Genomic DNA, 18,766 nt, shown 5'->3' with positions numbered 1-18,766 from the left:
GCGCCCCCCTGGGGCCGTCCCCGGCCGGGGGCAGGACGCTGCTCTCCACAGGGCTGCCGCCTGCCCGCAGCCGGGTGGGGTGAGGCGAGGCGCGGCCCCCTCCGGCTCCGAAAGGAAGCTGTTGACAACCCTGCTTCTGTGTTTTGAATCGTTTCCCCAGCTGGCGGGTAGAAGGCCTCCGCCAGCAGCGGGGAAATAAATTCTGCAGGCAGAGGGAGGGCAGCGGAGGCGCCTCAGCGCTGGCGGCCGCGGACTGTAACGGGGCCTTCAGCCCAGCCCGGGGCAGGCCCGCAGCCTCGGCCGAGAGGGAGGCGCAGGAACGGGACGGACCGGGACGCGGTGATAGCCAGCAGGGAGGCAGGAAAACTACGCGGCTGGAGGAGAAGGGGTAGCAGCTTTAGTGAGAAGAATCAAGCCGCTGACTTACAGGGGGAAAAAAAGTAAAAAATTTTAACAGTCGACTGTTTTTTCGTTAAAGGAGACGCCGTGAGATTGTCAAAACTCTGCCTCTCAAGGGAGCTTTATTTTTGACACTGCTGTGTGTGCTGCCCCTTAGCACCACAAAATCAGCAAAGAGTACAGTTCCTCTGCACCTCAGGTCTCTTCAGCACCAAGGTTCTCCTGGTGTAAGTAAATGGGAAAAATGTATAAAAGAAAAAAAAAAAAGGGTGTGTGTGTGAAGTTATTTGACTTCCCCAAAAATATTAGTGGGGCTTTCTTTTGATTTTCACTTCCTTCCACTGTTCTCACACCTGATCCTGCCTTTCAAAGCAAGGACAGTAAGAAGAATCGAAGATCCTTCAAGCCTGATATGAGTATCATGGTTTAGGCACTTTAGTCTTCTTGTAGTAGCAGATGACTTAGTGATGTGGTTAACATCATGTCTGCATCAGGGACTTGCTTTACCCCAGTGTTATCAGTATGAAACAGCTCAACTTCTGACACACAGTTCCATACATTCAACTAATAGCCCTAGCCGTTGCTGTGCCAGAAAGCACACAAATACCTTCACTCTCCAAAGCATGGTAGCTTTTGAATCAGCACTGATGGTATCTCAACAGGTCAATAAGGGCACCGAAACAGTCTGTTGTGGCTGAAAGGAATGACTGGTCCTAGTGAGGGGAATGATTGTAGGAAATAGGTGCCTTTTCCAGACAGTGTCTAGGTGGCAATAGCCTGCTCAGCCATCACACTAATTGCACTAATACTCACAAAAACATTATGAACTGATATGTCAATACTTTTCCCTCCTGTAATATCATAGCACTGTTTCTGATTAACCCTCCCCTTTCTACCCCAACAACTTCAGTCTGGGGGGAAAAAAGCCAAAAAAAGCATGTATGGAAGACATCTCCAGACTCAGCACCCATTTGAACTGGTTCACGAGAGCTGCAAATACTATTAAGAACACTGCAAAGACAAGTTACTACACTGAAGGTGGGGTTTTTTTGCCCTTATAATTCAAGGTTTCAACAATGGGTTTATTGTATGCAGACAATTCATTTTGACAGACAGTATCTGAAATAAATTATCACAGGTCCTCTTCTCTTATCTTCTCAAATACACAGTCCTCTTCATTTGGCCTAACCAAAAATCTTTTCCTCGATATAAAACCCGAATGAACTACCTGCAGTGAAAGAAATAAACAGTTAAAAGAGTATATGCATTTCAATAATTAAGTAGATACAAACATAAGCTAGAAAATCTGACATGATACTGTTCAGGTGCAGTGGTTGATCTCTTTTTGTTGGCATTTCAGAAAGAACAGTTTTTTGGGTTTTTTCCCTGCTGGAATAGGACACAAGCACGGTTGTTTCTGCTCTTAAGGTTTACTGCAATATACTAAGTGTGTTGCAGATTGAATGGCAGTTCCAAATGTGCTAACTTCAATGTTATTTGGCATTATACTGGCCACAAGGACATATGTACAGGTACTTTAACTGCCTAGTAGGCCTTCCAAATTACACTGACTACTGTTAATCACATGTTCTTAACTTTAACCATAACACCTGCATAAATTATACCTTTCAAGTCTACTTTTCGTAAAGGGTACCATGTACTGTTTGAAACTTCCTAACACCACATCACCCACCAGGTATAAGCAGGTGAACTATAAGCACCCAAGGTGTAAACAGGCAAACTATACCATTCCATTGCAGGTATCTGCAGTTTTCTGTTGTGCTAGGAAAATTTATGGCACAGATTTTCCTTTTGCCTCTCGCAACATGGTATTTTGATATATATGTAAAGCAAACGCCCTGAAAAACCCTACTAAAAGTGTCCATCACAAAGCTAGGGCAACCATGCTGCAACACCATTAAGGCACTAGGGAACTAGAAGCAAATTTTACATAGATTATCTCTGTAGAAGTTATTTCATACCTCTTTTTTCAAGATTTCTAAAAGACATTAACAGCAAAATTGCCTACATGCAGGCACATTCTACAGCACAGCCTCACTATCTGCAAAGTCCACCTATTGCATACTAGTTAAATAATTTTTATCCCAGTTCAAAAGGTTGTTCTTGATTTTCCTACTAAATCTTCCTGCTGCACTAGATTGTCTATTCAAACAAGAATTTACAGGCCATTATGTTGATCTAGTAGTATCAGTATATTCCTACAGGATCATAAAGGAAAGCAAAGTTTTTCTTCTTGTGAGTCAGCAAAAAATATTTGATGTAAGTTTTCAGAGTCTTTGGACAGCAGTCAGTTAAACTTTCCACCAACTCAGAGCAAAGACTTGTAAGACTCTTGGGGATACTAATGGCAAAATTATAAAGACCCAAGTCAAACAACACTTTTTCAAATGAAAATGTACAAAGATAAACTTCTAATACATTTTTCAAGCATCTTGCAAAGAGAAATAGAGGAATAAGAAAGGGAAGCCTTAAGAACCTTAGTATTGCAATCACAGCATATAGAAGCTAGGAAAGCATTATATTAATTCTCTGTCTAATAACATAGCTTGGTGCATGAAGACATAAGCCACTTCAAACTTGCTGTATAAAATGAGGCATACTATCACAGCATACAACAGCATACCTTGGCTTGCTTTAACAACTCCATTCTAATTATCAGCTGTAATTTTCTGAGTTCACCGAGTTTCATAGCAGCAGCCAGACACTGCACCAGCAAGACACAGCTGATAAGCTTAGTGGTTTTATGTTGCCCTGTCCAAGGCTGCTCTCCTCACAAAAAATCAGAGGGACCATTCACAGTCCACCTTGCTCCAAAGGCTCACAATCAAGGAGGTATTTTAAAGTATGTTCAAGTTGGAACAATTGCCCCAAGCCCAGAGTGCCATACAACTTATTCCTTGCTTAAGTTGTACCACAGCAAGGCCACTGAACTGCATCCTTCAGTCTTTATCACAGATGCAAGTCTATTCAGAAAATGTTGTCTCCCTTATTATCTTGCCAAGTTATTTGAGAATGCTGAAGGCCACACCTAACCTAGCATATTGTCTCCAGCAGTGACAAGTACAGAGCACTTCAAAGAAAGGGGCAACAAAACCCATGACACAGGCTAATCGATTTGCTTATGGAAGAGCAGTTAGTGATTGGTTTTATGCTGGTTTTCAAGACACAGCAACATTACTTTTTTTTAAATTCAGATTAGATTTTGGTTTTCTCTTTTAGAAATATTTCTCCTTTGGCCAATCATACAGTGTAATAGAGGTATTTATTTTAATTCACTTCACATTATTCCCTTTCCATTTATTTATTATCTCATATTCAACAAATAAGTTGGAAAAGCAACATCTTTTAGCCATTTAGCTATTCAGGAACTATTAGCTATGGATACTGATTCCAGAAAATTACATCTTTTACATGATAGGAATGTATATGCATAGATACATAACATGTCAGATTTTCCAAATGGGTACAACTCCCAGTTACAGGGAATAATGAATGTATAAACAATCCCAGTGCAGAATCCAAGTACAAGTGTGTAAACTACATCAGCAGCTGCATGTGAATATACACACTTGATCTCTGTATATATTCTGGCTTTCTGTAAACTTCAAATGTCTCATTCAGAAACACTTGCGGAAAGCAAATAAAATGAAGCATGTTGTCATTAAACCCATCAAACTAAAATAAAATTTTCATTCAGACATGTTTTTTGCCCTCTTCTTCCCAAAATTCAAGTTTATCTCCTTTTCCCGCCCAAAGAAGTTACCATTAAATTTATAAGGAGTCTCCCTAACCAGAAAAACAGAGGTTGGGCTAAACACCACTAACAAGTAAGACACACTGTATTTACTTTTTGGAGACAATTTCTTACTCACTAACCTGCTTTTGTTGGATGCTGGATTTCTTACTATTTTTTGTGGATTTAGGCATCTCGATCTCCTAAATAGATTGAAAAATTTAAACTTACAATAAGCTTAAATGCTCCCTCAAGTACTGTAACAAAATATGCTCAGCAAATCAGCATTCAGTTAAACTCAGCATAGAAACAGCGTAGGACATGAACTGGCATAGTTACCCCTCTCTCATAATTCTTTTTTAGTCCAAGCTACCTGAGTACTATCAATAGCTGAATATTTAAGTAATGAATGCTCATCTTCATAATTAAGGTTTACTGTATTTCCATTGCAAATAAGCTTAGAATGAAAGAGGCCAAATCTTTCCCCAAATTAAAATTGGTCTTTTCTGAATTGCTTATAGTTTAACACTATGAAATAACATGCTGTTCATTGCCTCATTGCTCACTGTAAGCAGTGTAGGTCTAGAAGATCACACATGTTCCTTTCCTTTTTTCTCTTCAGAAGTTTTCAGTTAGCAGACATTCCAAGTCTTTAGATATCACAAGGTTAAATAAAAGCATTATTAATGCTGGAAATTATTTTTAAAAATATTATTTTCATCCTTAAAGGCCTACACAAAAGACAGCATAAGTATTTTAGCTACAAATCAGATTTTTATTTTATTAACACTTCTATTTAAAACCAAAAAGTTTCTCAGTGTGAGTGTCACAGATCTCAAATTGGTCTAACATTGCAGCAGATGGAGCAAGCAAGTGAAGTGGGGAAAAAGTGAAAGCCAGAAATGGATACAACAGGGCAGTACAGAACATACAAAAATTATGCCATAGATATCCTTTATCACACGCAGCAAAAATTGAAGCCAAGGAGAGAGAATGCAAAACACATCATTAAAACTGCAATGATAAACCATCTTTAACATTCAGAATATTATTTCCGTAAAACTGAGCAAAGATGTACTTTTTAGTGAATTAATTTTGTACTGAAATGTTGGAACATGCAAGATCCTTCTCCTCAATAGGACTTCTCTCAGCACATTTGAAAGAATGTTAGAGTAGCAGGCTTATTTCTTTTAAATACAAATTCTGATACCAACACACACACATGCTCACCATTTCTTGGCCTTCTTTGGATGCCTTCATCATCTGTTCTGATATCATTTTCTTCAAGCAGCTACTGAGCAAAAAGGCCTAAACAGAATAAACCAGAGAACATTCTGATTTCTTCTACTAAAATATGTACTTGACTCTTCCATTCCTCCTCCACCAGAAAATTACAGTCCCTAACTACTGAACTATTACCTCTCTGATTCAGTTAATTTTACTCTGTGCTTAACATCCTTATAGTGCACCAAACTAGCTGCAGTTGCTTAAAGCCCAGCCTCAGCATGACTAACCCTCATGGCACTGGTTTTATAAGGCAAGTTATTCTCTCTAGTTGTCTATGGCTCCTACCTTAAAGGCTGCCAAATTACACCAAAGGCTAAGTAAGGTTAATCAAATGTGGCAATATCAGCATCAAAACCTCTTCATCAAATGAAGCAAGCTGGAGTTCACAGGCACTCAGCACTGCCAACAATCAAAGCCCTAGTGGTTACGTGAGATGGCTTGCAACTGTTCGTAGACCAGCTCAGTCGCATCTTGCACAACTAATATGAACAGAGCAGTATGCATTTGTCCCACATTAGGTAACTAGCAGAAGCACCTCAGAGAGGAGTGGAGTTGATCTTAGTTCCTTATGTTGTCCGATGAGCATGTACAATTCTTTGGGATGATGCAGCCCAAGTTAAGGTCTGAACTGCACCCTGGAGATGCACCTCACTGCTTACCCTCCAAAAAGAAGCATCTCAGGTATGGTGTCAAGCACTGAGAGATGAATCAAAGACAAAATATCCTACAAGATCAGTGATGGAGGGGGGAGCTATCTCTGACTAAGCTCCAAATCATCCAGTCTTTCCATCTTCTGCAGTGGGCTCTTGGATCAAACCCTTGTTTCTTCCACACAGCAGCACATTTCTGGCCTTTAGCTCTTCCTCACACTTCTGAGAAAAGTGGGACACAGGTCTAATCAACAAGTCACTACATCAAGCACAAACCCTAACAGATTTCACAGGAGCATTAATACTCAGGTAGTTCTAGGGGGTTTTTTTGTCCTCCAACAGCAAAGAAACTAGAAAGCTTACTGCTGATGGCTCATGTTCTCATAAAACTTAAGCATGGCAGGAAATTAACACTTACTAAATAGCTGTGTGAACTGCATCATCACCCCAGAATTCAGAAGTCATGTGTGAGAAATTAAGCATTTTGATTTTACTTGAAAAGTCCTGTCTGCTGCTGGGTGAGTCTCAGTGGCAAGAGAAGCAGTTTACTTGAATAACAAACAGGCTTTATACTTTTTATAGAAGTTCCGTACCTAAACTGAGACTGGTGCTGTCTTTGATACTGCACAGGCTAGATTATTTGCTAGGCAGCATAACCACAGATGGATGACTTGAATTCCTGAATACCTTTCTCTTTAAAGAGCTGCCTGAAAATAGTGGGAGGAATGGCACCCTATAAAATCTTATTTAAGAATTATTTATATGTAAAATACTTATGATGTCACATATTTACACCCTCCATTAACTTGTGTTAATATGGCATATATTTATACTTGAACAATAGGATTTATTGTGGAAAATGGGAGCCCTTGACCTTAGGACGGTCTGACTGATTAATGATTTTTGATAGTTACTGGGTCCAGTAAATAAATGGCACCACTCCACACTCTATCCCAGGCTTATTGCTGAGTGCTAGACATTTCTCTTCAATGGAGAAAAGAAAAAAAACCCAAAAAACAAAAGAAACAAAAAACCAAAACCCAAACCTCTTCCCTTTATACTGGAAACTCAAATGCTTTTCCCCACATAACTCTGTCCCCAGGCTAACCTGCTTGAAAGCACAGCCACTGCTCTCTGGTAGAGATGGACTAACCACTTTCAAAGGTCCCCTGAGGCTGTACGATTACATTTTACGCAAATTCTTTCCTAAAAGGACTGAGAACTAACCTGTTTTGTGTACAAAATTATCCACCGCCATGTGCCTGAATCATTGTACTCAAACCTGAGCTCCAGAGTGTCATCTTCACCATCCTTTGTAGCACCCTGGAAAACAAAAAAGCAGCCAATGAACAGAAGAAACAGCTAAAACCAGCATTAAAGTGTTCAGCCTTAAATCAGAATTAGTCAATCAGGTTAATTTATACAGCATATAAATAAAAAAGCTGAAGAGCTGTACCAGAACACTTCTCCTGGGGGAGGAAGCAAGTGGGAAGTAGGAAGGGGGAGTCTTGACAAGCATAAAGCTGGCTAAAGCAGTTCTTTTGCTCCCACACAAAACTCTGACAACTCTACCTCCAACAGGAAAGAAAAAGGGCAGGCAAAGTACGACATGGAATGCCAGGGAAGGGAAAAAACATAGCAGAGTAAGGATAGATGGTTTACTGCTGTAAAAGCTGCCAGAGGAATATGTTTCAGGATAGGTTTGGAGGGGAATACAGGCAGATAGGAGGGATTTAAAACAGACCACCCCCTTCTCCCCAGACCTGCCCTTCCCTGACAGCCTTAGTTTTCATGAAGAGAAAGTGAATTCAGATACATAATCAGTAAAGTACTTACAAGAAAAGTAACCTGCCAACTTCTTAACCTGTTGATTTTAAAGCTGACCTCTTTGGTTTGGTTAATAGGCAGTTTTATGCAGCAGTTAATCTCATTATTGCCGACATAGATGTCAGCTGAGCAGCCGCCTTCTGGATAGTCACAAATGCAAGGATCAAGCCGTACATATCCATAGAACTGCACTTCTCGAATCAACTCCAGGAACTGCACCAAAAAAGACAGAACTAAAGCAATCTGCTGTACAGGCAAGGGAAATCTAGGGGTGGGGGGAGGGGGTAGCTATAAAGCAAATTTTCAGATTCCCAATACTCTTTCTTCTGGGAGGACACAGATTCACCACAGTCTGTCAAAGCTTGATTCAGAGACTAAACACTCACAGTACAGACTTAGAAACTTGATTATTCCCCCCCCCCGCCCCCCCCGGATATTATGAGCTGGATCTTTTGGATACTTATCAGATATGATGATGGGAAAAGACAAAACTAACCAGTAAGAAATACTGAGAAGAGCAGTCCCAGCAGTCTGAATTCCCATCCGATTTCCTAAACTGGATGACAAACCTTTGCACCCAAGTTCAGCAAATAGAGTAGGATTCACAGTCAAAAACTTCTTGCTAGCCCTTAGGATCCAAGTCATTCTGTTGGGATATTTTAAAAAGCTAGCAGGGAACCTCCTTTTCTATTTGGTGGCTCAGTATCTGACCAGGAGATGGGAGACCTGGGTCTCTAGCTCAAACCACTCCACAAAACCATGCTCTATTTTTAAAGTCACACCCTCTAGTATCATTGCTTCAAAAACCACTCCTTTGATGTGTTCATATTGTTTTTAAAATACCATTTTACCTTTGCTTTGTTTGCATTTTCTTGTAGAAATTCAAGTTCCTGCATCTGCCCTTCTGTCGGTTTAACCCAATTCCTCTTAACTTCCTGGATTGCCTTAAAAGATTTTTTAAAAATAGCAAAAAAGTCATCAAAAATGTATTTCCTTTCACACACAAACATTCAGAAACACAAACACAGAAAGTTGTTGTTTTGTTTTTTAAACAAGGCATTTGATTTTGGGACAAGTTCACTCTGTACTGTTCTTTCCTCCTGAATTAATAGTTTCCAAAGCTAGTATAACTCAACATACCTACAGTTCAGAAATCAAATGCTCTCATATCATGGCAGAGTGCCTACATATTAGAGACATACAGATACATACATACACTTGAAAATAGAGTGGACGGATACCTACGTATTTTTGTGCAATACTTTTCCCATGAACAAAACACAGATTAGTTAGAATCTCTAGTACGTGAGTTTGAAGGAAAAAAAGAGAACACTATAAACAACAGCTATACCCAACACTTAGAAAAGCACAACAAAGCAGTGCTGAACAGGAACCATTTACCAACATTTCAACAATTTGTATAAAAAAATGAAATTAAGGTGGAAAAGTTAACTTTTAAAATTATAAAGACCTTTCAGTTTTACCTGCATATATAGCAAATTCAGTGAAGCTCTACAATCCATCAGCAGTGTGTCAAGAGAAGGATCCATATACCTTTTCCAAGCCAAGGGAAAAAAGTAATAAAATATGAAGATATGCTTCTAAATATGGCATTTTGATTTTTCAGCTAAACATGTTGGGAGCACAACCCAGAAAGATCCCATTACTGAACAGATCAAAAAAAAAAAGAACCAAAAAACAGTTGTGCCCTTGAAGTGTGTACTATACTCATTCTTTATACATTATAGCAGAATGGAAATAAACTAAAGTCAGGTTATCCAATCTCTCCACTTTGATTTTGGGGGTACCAAACATAGCAGTTTAAATTTAGAGCTAAAACCTTCCTTCTCCTTTTCTCAAACAACTCAGGGTTTGTGTGCATAACAGTTGGTAAGACTCTCAGAGCATCCACTGCCATGCTGCAGTGCTGACATCCAAGACCTAGCCTTAAGCTAGCTAGCTACAGTACCAACTGCTGTAGAACTGCTGCAGGATCAGATCAGTACAGCAGCAAAGCAAGTTAAATATTCAGTTATCCGAGTGCCATGCTGCAACAGCTAGCTTTAGCCATTTCATTTAAAAGCAGCTTGCTTGGGTAAGTCTACATGACAGTATGAACAGAGCAGTACAGGCTCCATGACTAGCAGAGCTGTATTACTCACACTGCACAGGCGATATGCTTCCTGCAGTCCAAAAACAACCCTCCACACAAACATTTCCTACCTCTGTGCTTTGAAGCAGTGCTAGATGGAGAAATATCTACTCAGACAGCCACTCTATCATGGCTTAGAACCACACAGTTCTTTCATTAGACTGCCAGGTTCTGCAGTTTATAAGGGCACATACAGGGAAACAGAGAAAGCTTTGTAGAGGCCAAGCTTTAGCCCAGTAGATTTAAACCAGACAAGTTACAAGCATCAAACAGGTTTCTCTGTAGCTTCAAACCAAGCAACCTTGCTTGCTGCCACCAAAAGGCAAAGTCTGTTCTTCCTCTTCTGCTCCCAACCATGGTCCTTGCTCTAGCATTCATCTGATGCAGCCAATGCAACTCACTAAGCATACAAAAATCTATTCCCTTTTTTCTTTTTCATTGTTGGGAGAGGTAGACCAGACCACAACCACAGCAGTGAGCCATTAGACTGGCTCAGCTATACTGCCTAATTGCACCCCCCAGGGCACTGGTTGACAAGCAGGACTTTGGCACCAGACTCCCTGTCCCCAGGGTTTATCCTCACCCACAAGTCAGCACAACTGTTTGCTGCACAGCAAACAAGATTGGAGGACTGACCCAGGCCAAAAATAGGCCAGCAAAGCCAAACAAAAAAGCCCCCAAACCAGCCAGCAACTTATTTTAGGCCGGGTTACCTCATCAGTCCAGTTCACCATGTCTGCGCACGCAATTCCACCAGCATAACTGAGGAGAAGCCCGAGGTGCAAGCAAATGAAAGGGGAAGAATGCTCTGCTGGTTAAGCCAGGCCACTTACCAGAAGAAATGCTCAAGCTATGGCCTCAGGTATTATATGTATTAGTATATAGAAATGAGAACTTCAAATAAAAAGTAATCCATCTCTGCCCAGAGTTGCAGCTTGCAACTCAGAACTCAAAGTTCTCTTCTATATTGTTTACAGGTATATTCCCATTCATGGTTACTGCATTATGCAGGTATAAAGATTAGGAGGCAAGCAGCCACAAAGCATCTCTATATATTCTGAAAGAGAGAGGGAATAAATAGCTAGCTGCAGTAACAGACACTTCAGGAATACTACAGTGATAAAATTTAAAACATGCAGGGCCACAGAAACCAGTCAATTCCAATAACAAATTGGCCTCAGAGAAAAACAGTCAAGCTGCTGAGGCTTGAAGACTTTGTAATTAAGTTATTCAAGGGATTTCTTTCTCTGTTCACAGCAGTTGTCATAGATCTTGGTAGTTTCTCTTAAGCTTCTTGCTCACCACTTTCTGATCCCAAGCTTACAGTGCAACTCTTTCATGCTCTGAAGACTCACATAAGGAAGTTCAAATTCTGCCACTTTTTTCACCACTGGGAAAAGAAGAAAAACCACATAGACATTTGGTGAAATCTAGTGAAATAGCCCAGCTACTTTCATATATCAATCTGCTTCTGGAGGGGGAAAAAAAAAAAAAAAAAAAAGAACTTAAATATAAATTCTGGGGTAAAGTAAGGTGACAGGTTAGTTATCTTCCTCACTTCTCTGAGTCCAAACTTACATAGCTCTGTTATTTACAGAGTACCTCTGCTCCCTTAGACTATGATCTTATAGAATATCCTTTTCTCAAAACACAGCTAAGCAGGATAGATGTTTCTGCATTTAAAGGATGTGTGCATGCAAGCTTCCAGGACTGGCGCTTTTCTTGAACAGAACACCAGACAGGAGCAGTATAACTAATGTACAGCAAGAAAAGCATGTAACTCTTCAGAGGTCACTACTTTCCTGCTCACTTTTTAAAAAATACAAGTGTAAAGGCCCAAACCTGTGAACATTTATTTCTAAGCCAATACCACAATTCAACAGAACACTTAAACATAGGATTTTAAGCACGTGATCATCTAAACACTTTTTGGCAGTGGACTGTGGGTTACATTTGGACTTGATGTATTTGTGAGGAATCTCAAAGATGCATAGAAATGTAATCAATTGAAAAACTTTTCTATTCTCCCATGTATCTCATTATATCACAATACAAGGCAAAAATAAATCCATCTGCAACTGCAGTAGGAGAGTATATAAAATGTGTTATATCCAGGTATATTTGAGACATGGTAACAGCCAGGGATTCTGTGTACTCAGAGATACCCTTCACAGCCAGAGATAAGGGGTCAGGGGAACAATAAATGAAATAGACACAGACAGTAAAGTTCCTACCCCACTGAGTAAGCCTGAGTTTACTACTGGACCTTCATCTTGAAAATGTTCAGAAGACCATTAACATCTTTATGCCAATGAGAGGACTGAAAAAAGCTAAATGACTTGTCAAGGCCCCACAAAGAGGCTACAATGCCTAACTTTACTCCAGACAACAGCAAAGACTGTGTTCACTTCCCTGATGTGGCCTGAGCCTATCCCAGTCCCCAGCCTGGATCCAGCCTCATCCACACACTTGCCCAGATAGGAAACAGGACATCAGAAGACCAATGAGGACATAAAAGCCCCTTCACATTTTATGACCATAAAGAGACTCACAACCCTGAGTTACAGCTTGCTCAGTACCATCATGGTTAAACTTAAGTTTCTGTCAGTTAAAAAAGGAAACATGTCATGATATAAAGGAAAGTAAGCCACTGACGTTGTTTATAAATATAACAAAAGAGTTTCCTGTCCCATTGTTAAACTCAGCATGTGATATGTAAATTAAGAACTGTTTTAGGTAGGTATAGCCATCTGATTAAATGCCTACCCAGAAGATACACCCAATAGTTCCCATGTGGTAAAGTTGCTACATGTCTTGTAAACTGAAAGGGATATGATATTCAGATGTGAAAGTCTCACTCCTGCACCACACTTTGCCATACTTTGTTCCCCACTACCACTCTTTCCACACCATGTGAGGAGAGGGCTTGAGGGGATTTATCAGACAAGATGGGTCTTTCGGCCTGAGCAGGCTCATGCAAGCTCTGTTCAGACTCCAGATTCATTCACTACAGTCAACAACAACAACAAAATTCCAAGGGAGGGCTAAGTTAAGCACCTTGTAAAACTTACCAGAGAGTGCTCCATCATCATGATCTTGAAAGAAAAATAAGCTAAAATATTTTATTAATTCTCTTGACAGCCCCATCTTGCACAACGTAACCTTTAAAAACAAAGAAGGTCAGAAGCTTAACTATCCATCAGCATGAATAACGAAGAAATGTTCAATACCTCTTAACATAACTTAATTGTTTTAAAATTTTCCCTTATGTCCCATTTAACTGCCTATTTAAAAGCACGTATAACCATTCCCATATTGCAGCATTTCAGTTTGTGAGGAGTTTCACAAGTTTCAAAGGAATATAAAAATTTAATAAAACAGAAAATATTTACTGCTCTGCCATGCATTTAAGTATCCTCTAACACAAGGCATCAGCCATGTTATTCCAGATCTTCACCAGTAAATCCTCAAATCCTGCTGTACAGTGAACACTGTGTGCTTTGAGCTAACAACATTGCTCATGAGCATCACAAATACTTTTTTTTTTAAACAGGATTTGTATATTTTCCAAGCTGATAAGTTCTCTTGTTGTTCTAGGAAGTATCTAGAAGTCCTGCCCCTTTACTGAAAGCACCAGTCTTACTTGTAGGGTTCTACAACTCTGCGTGAAGGCTTCTGACAAGAACAGCTTGAGCTCTGTTGAGCTTTCATGATTTACAGTGCACGAGGACGAAAAATCCTATCCAGCTTGACATTTGGATTATTTTTAGCTTGCTCTGGCCCCTCTACATCTTCTCTGAAAGAAGGCAGAAGTAGCACCAACAAAAAAAATGCAGAAATTATTTGCAGGAACAGCTGCACAATGGGATAGTAGGGACAGAAAAATCAGGCAGAGGTGAGCACAGAAACCACTGAATCAGATTGAGGCAATTTTCTTGTTCTGTTTTAGGTCCTAAAAAATCAAAGCACAGGTTAAAGCAGCCATCACCTAAGAGCACAGTGCCATCAAAGCATTCCTAAATTCCGTAGTGACCATAATCTCCAGAGTTCGCTCAGGAAAGTGGTGTGGCAACCTAAGAAAACTCTCCACCCCTGAGAACGCTCCTGTCATAGCTCATCTGGCACATTATGCAACCTGATAGAGTTGTCAGGCTTCAGTCAGACAAGCTGGACGTTCTTTGCCTGAGCATAAGGTGGAAGCACTGGTTTTCATTCTTCTTTCAAAGGTTGCCGATCCCAAAACACTTCCAGTTCTGTGTCACAGTGACAGCATTGTAAATTCACTCATCACCACAGTTCAGAAGGGTTTTCTCCAGCTGCATCAGCTGGTTTAAAAAGCAGACATGTTTTTGTGCATGGAAAAAAGTAGACATCAAGCTAAATATAGGTCAGGAAGAATTGTTCTGAGTTTTAATTAAAACATACATCCATGAGGTTTTCCTTATACTTGTTAATCTTAGGGCTGTTACTGGAGAGGGCAGCAGAGCATAAAAATCACTTGACTCACACCCAGTTCAGACACCAGGTATAATGGGAAGAAAATTTCTTCGATTAGTCCAAACACAAAAGACAAAAAAGTGAATATTAACAGCACCACCTTTCATTCTGTCTGCCTCTGTGCTAAGAGCTGCCCAAAAATCACTTTAAGAAATTAGCCACTGAGCTTCAACGTGTGTTATCCCTTAGTAGCATAGTACTATGAGTACCAGATGGCATTTCCCAGTAATGTCAAACACAGATCTCTGATTCAGTAGGATTTTGACTTATTTTATTTCTTGGATCAAACCACAACCTGGTATATGCTGCCTGAGCACCAGGATGTCAGGGACTGATGGTTGCAAAATCTACCTCCACTGCAAAACAGTGAATGTGGTAGCACATTTACAGTGATGAAAGCTAAATAGTTCCTAAAAGTCCTACATCATCTTTAAGTCCACAAGAGAAGAAATGGTGTCTGCAGCATTTCAAATGTTATTGTTTCTTTACAGTGCCACATAAACATTAAACATATATAAATGCAATATACAAAGCAACATCACCACTGTCTGCCCAAATTATTAGTGTTTTTTAAAAGTATATTAGCAAATCCTTTACTCAAGGTCTCTATGCAAGTCTCCTATCTAAAAAATGTCTCCTTAATTCTTCTACCCTACTAGCACCTACCTTCCCTCTCCCCAAGTCAAAATTCCTATCTCCCTGCCACCCCCAACATTTTTTGACTTCAGCATTTCCCACCCCACTCTGTCTCCACAAGTCTCCTATTGCAGGGTCTAAGGCCAACTCTGACACTTACGTTCCCCTGGAAGAACTGGTCCCAGCATTGCCTCAGGTGGTGCAAATCCCATGGCAGAACAAAGCCAGCAAGGAGTTGCCCTGTGTTATCCAATTCATGGTAACTGTGCACAGATACTGTGTGTTCTGCTGCCAGACTAACACATCAGCTTGATGGAGGAGAGCAAATATACGTTTAGCTCGCTTGTACCTATGGCCAGCTGAGAACTACCTCCACAAACTCAGATTGCAAAGGCACAAGAGAAATATAGTACACAATTTTCTGTATGATGAGAGGAAATTTCAGATTTCCATGACAAAGAAGAGTATCCATCTGGCAGGTCTGTGCTTTGCTATTGCTGTTAAGATTAGGAAACTGGAGCAACGAAGGAAGAGGCTTCAGCCTTCCTCATGCACACACATGTGCACATACACAACAAAATATGCAGAGCCACTGCTGCTCCTCCTTTCCTGGCATAAGACAGGAACCCTAGCTGAAAGTTTCAAACACAAACCAGCCAGTTGTGTAAACAACATTTGGTTGCTACTAGTTGCAAAATGTAACTGGCAATTGTTTACTGTATGTATTACAACAGCTGTTACGGACATCCCAGAGCCACAGTGCTAGAACTGCGCAAATACTGCAAAGGAAGTCCCACAGTTTCACAGCAAACATCAAGAGATGTAAAACAAGTAAATGAGAAGCACATAGAAAAATGACATATCAGTTGCACACTAAGTTTTAACAGTAGTGCACCAGCTAAGACATAAGCCAAGACTAGACCATTTCTGACTACAGTGTTCAAGCACTTTCACCCACACTATGCTAAACCAAAGAGGGGGTTAATTAAGAATGTGTCCCCATAAGGACTAGTATATATTTTCTGATTCTATCACATATGAAGGAAACCAGAACTTGACAGCCAAATGCCATAGAAGCAGATGGTGTGTAACATTAAGAAGAGGTAAATTGTGGACAAATGTAAGAATCATTTTCCTCATCTGCAAAATCAGCAACACTCTCCACCCCCCCACACCCCTGGTACAATAAACCCCTCAAAAAACACAGAAGATATTCTTGTATGTCTTCAGATAAGGAATTTTAGCCTTTCCTGACTGAAAATATCTTCATTTTTGCCCACTTCTCACAACTGGAAAAATTCAACACAATTCTAGAAACCCGTTACCTCTAATATTCTTTCTGCAGTGTCCGATGTCTGGATATCAAGTCTAATATTGCTGCCATCAGCAAGGTAAACATCCAAAAAGGCTCTCTGGGTTTGGATCTTAAATGTATCCTGTTAGGCAAAAACAGAACACAGTTTTATTGCTTTCCATATTGCTGGAGCCCTTCTGAAGTTGCTGATGCTCCTTTTCCCTGTTTACTCAAGTAAAATAAACAATTGCAATTACTGTTTACTAAACAGTAAGTTACTAAAATTACTGTTAAAGCTTGCAGGTGACAAAAAAACCATATGCAGAACAGCAGGTGGGAAGATACTGCAGAATTAGAGGAGGGTCACTTCGATGTTAAGCTGAGCACAGGTTACCTAGTGTCTCAGTGTCTGTAGGAATGATACAGTCACTATCCTAGGAAGCAGAGACTCCAAAAAAAGGAAGTGGATAAACTGCTGCATGTCAATATTCAAAGCCACCATCTTGTGAAAGAGAAAAAATGTATCCCTATACCTATAAATAGGAAAACCTCCAGTGAGAATGAGGCTATGGTATCTTAATATACCAGAGCCACTGCTACTAGAATACTGTGCAGTGCCAGTGCTCAAGGTTCAAAACCACCACAAATGGAGAGGAGATGTAAAGAAGAAACCTGAAAGCATTTAGGTCATGAGAAAACAGTCTCAAGTAAGTGACCTCAGAGAACTGTCTTATGTCTAGACATAAGAAAGGGGTGATTTGCAGTCTGGAAAACTAAAGTACAGAAGCCAGATCCATTGGCTGTCAGCTGATGATAGACACAGTCAGACCAGAAGTAAAGCACACATCTCTAACAACGAGGTAGTGCACAGGAATGGGGTATTCTCCACTGGTTTTATCAAGACTTTACATTTCCCTAAAAGACTTTCCTGAGCTCAAATTCAGAAAGCTCCATGCCTTGCTATGCATGAGAAGTCAGTTACTTGTTTCAAGAGGATGGAGACTAGTTTGAGGACTCGCTTGGGGATGCATCTGGATGAGGTGGCAGAAATTCATCACTGCAGCTTCAGTTGACTGCCCTGTATCAGAGGACAGCAATGGTCCTTCTGGCATTTTTATTAATAAGAGGTACTTCACTTGAGATTCATAGTAGAGGAAAATGCTGTAATTGTACATACTACATGCAACATTAAGTTTTAATTTCTTGAATCCACCTTTGCTAGCCTGGTAGGAAGATATGGGAGACTCCCTGGGAGCCCTTAGGTTTCAAGTACTCTTGGTATCTTGCTGCAGAGTCTTCATGGTGCCTGTATATAGTAGCATCTCCCAACTCCTACAATGTCAGCAAGAGCAGGGTGGCAGGGCTGACATTTGTGCTGTGTGCTCCATTATCCCTCTTTGGTTACCCTGGAGAACATGCTAGGATGTATGACTCCAGTTAACTAACTCAGCTCAGATTGGTAACTTTTTTGGGTCAGGAAGACCACATTTTCCAATAAATCTGGCTTAATTTTTAGATGTTGTGGAAGAAAACACTTTTTGTTTGCATTTGATCTTACCTTGAAATAACTCTTAATTAAGAACATGTTATAACAAGTTTGTAGAATGATATGTGGGGAAAAAAGGTCTTGAGGAAAACCAAACCAAAATGATCTTTCTTATTTAAACAGACTTCCCACAGATTTTACTGACACCCAGTATTTCACCTAGCTACATGCCTACACGTCTGTTTGCACATATTAAAGAACAAGAAAACCTCTTCTCAAGGCATTAGCAAATGTCCTGTCTGAAGCCCTTCTGGGGATCCACACAGATTTAATCTTTACCCCCAAGCTAATTTCTTTCTTATCCCGGAGACAGGTCTATTCACTTCTCTTAATTAAAATAAGCATTACTTTGCTTCTGTGGAGATACAAAAGCACCTCTTTCTCCTACATCAAGGATCACCTCCTGTGCTTACCAGAGTACTTTACTACTTTCCTCAAAAGGGAAGTAGCAGACACTTCCTCACAAATGCCTTTGGCACACATATTTTGGTATGAAACATTTCACATGTGATAAAAATATGTGAAATGTGGAACAAACATGAGATGCAAACTTCAGAATGAGATAAAGACATGTAACATTACTGACACTGGACAAAAAGCAAGCACATCACTATATAGCCAGTTTACTACCCAGGACTCAGCAGTGCAAATCAGTGAGCAAAGGCTCATGCACTGCAGTAAGCGCTTCTGGGTGTGGGCTGCTAATGCTGAAGCTTCCATAGGG

At 40.2% G+C, this 18,766-nt stretch overlaps 1 protein-coding gene across 1 annotated transcript in view; it reads right to left on the bottom strand.

The window, feature by feature from the left end:
- Positions 1 to 1,483: 1,483 nt before the first annotated feature.
- SNX31 (sorting nexin 31) overlaps positions 1,484 to 18,766 on the bottom strand; it is a 34,872-nt gene continuing 17,589 nt past the window's right edge. The window contains exons 6-15 of the mRNA XM_010577137.1: positions 16,528 to 16,638; positions 13,141 to 13,231; positions 11,372 to 11,459; positions 9,402 to 9,471; positions 8,769 to 8,861; positions 7,927 to 8,130; positions 7,318 to 7,413; positions 5,384 to 5,461; positions 4,297 to 4,356; positions 1,484 to 1,627 (exon numbers count right to left, since the gene is read on the bottom strand). Of these exons, the coding sequence (XP_010575439.1) occupies positions 1,532 to 1,627; positions 4,297 to 4,356; positions 5,384 to 5,461; positions 7,318 to 7,413; positions 7,927 to 8,130; positions 8,769 to 8,861; positions 9,402 to 9,471; positions 11,372 to 11,459; positions 13,141 to 13,231; positions 16,528 to 16,638 (987 nt within the window). The 3' untranslated portion in view covers positions 1,484 to 1,531. The remainder of the gene's footprint in view (positions 1,628 to 4,296; positions 4,357 to 5,383; positions 5,462 to 7,317; positions 7,414 to 7,926; positions 8,131 to 8,768; positions 8,862 to 9,401; positions 9,472 to 11,371; positions 11,460 to 13,140; positions 13,232 to 16,527; positions 16,639 to 18,766) is intronic.

The sequence above is a fragment of the Haliaeetus leucocephalus genome, unplaced genomic scaffold (genome assembly GCF_000737465.1).
Source record: "Haliaeetus leucocephalus isolate CR32 unplaced genomic scaffold, Haliaeetus_leucocephalus-4.0 Scaffold555, whole genome shotgun sequence".
Taxonomy (NCBI): domain Eukaryota; kingdom Metazoa; phylum Chordata; class Aves; order Accipitriformes; family Accipitridae; genus Haliaeetus; species Haliaeetus leucocephalus.
This window is presented reverse-complemented; position numbering and strand designations above follow the sequence as displayed.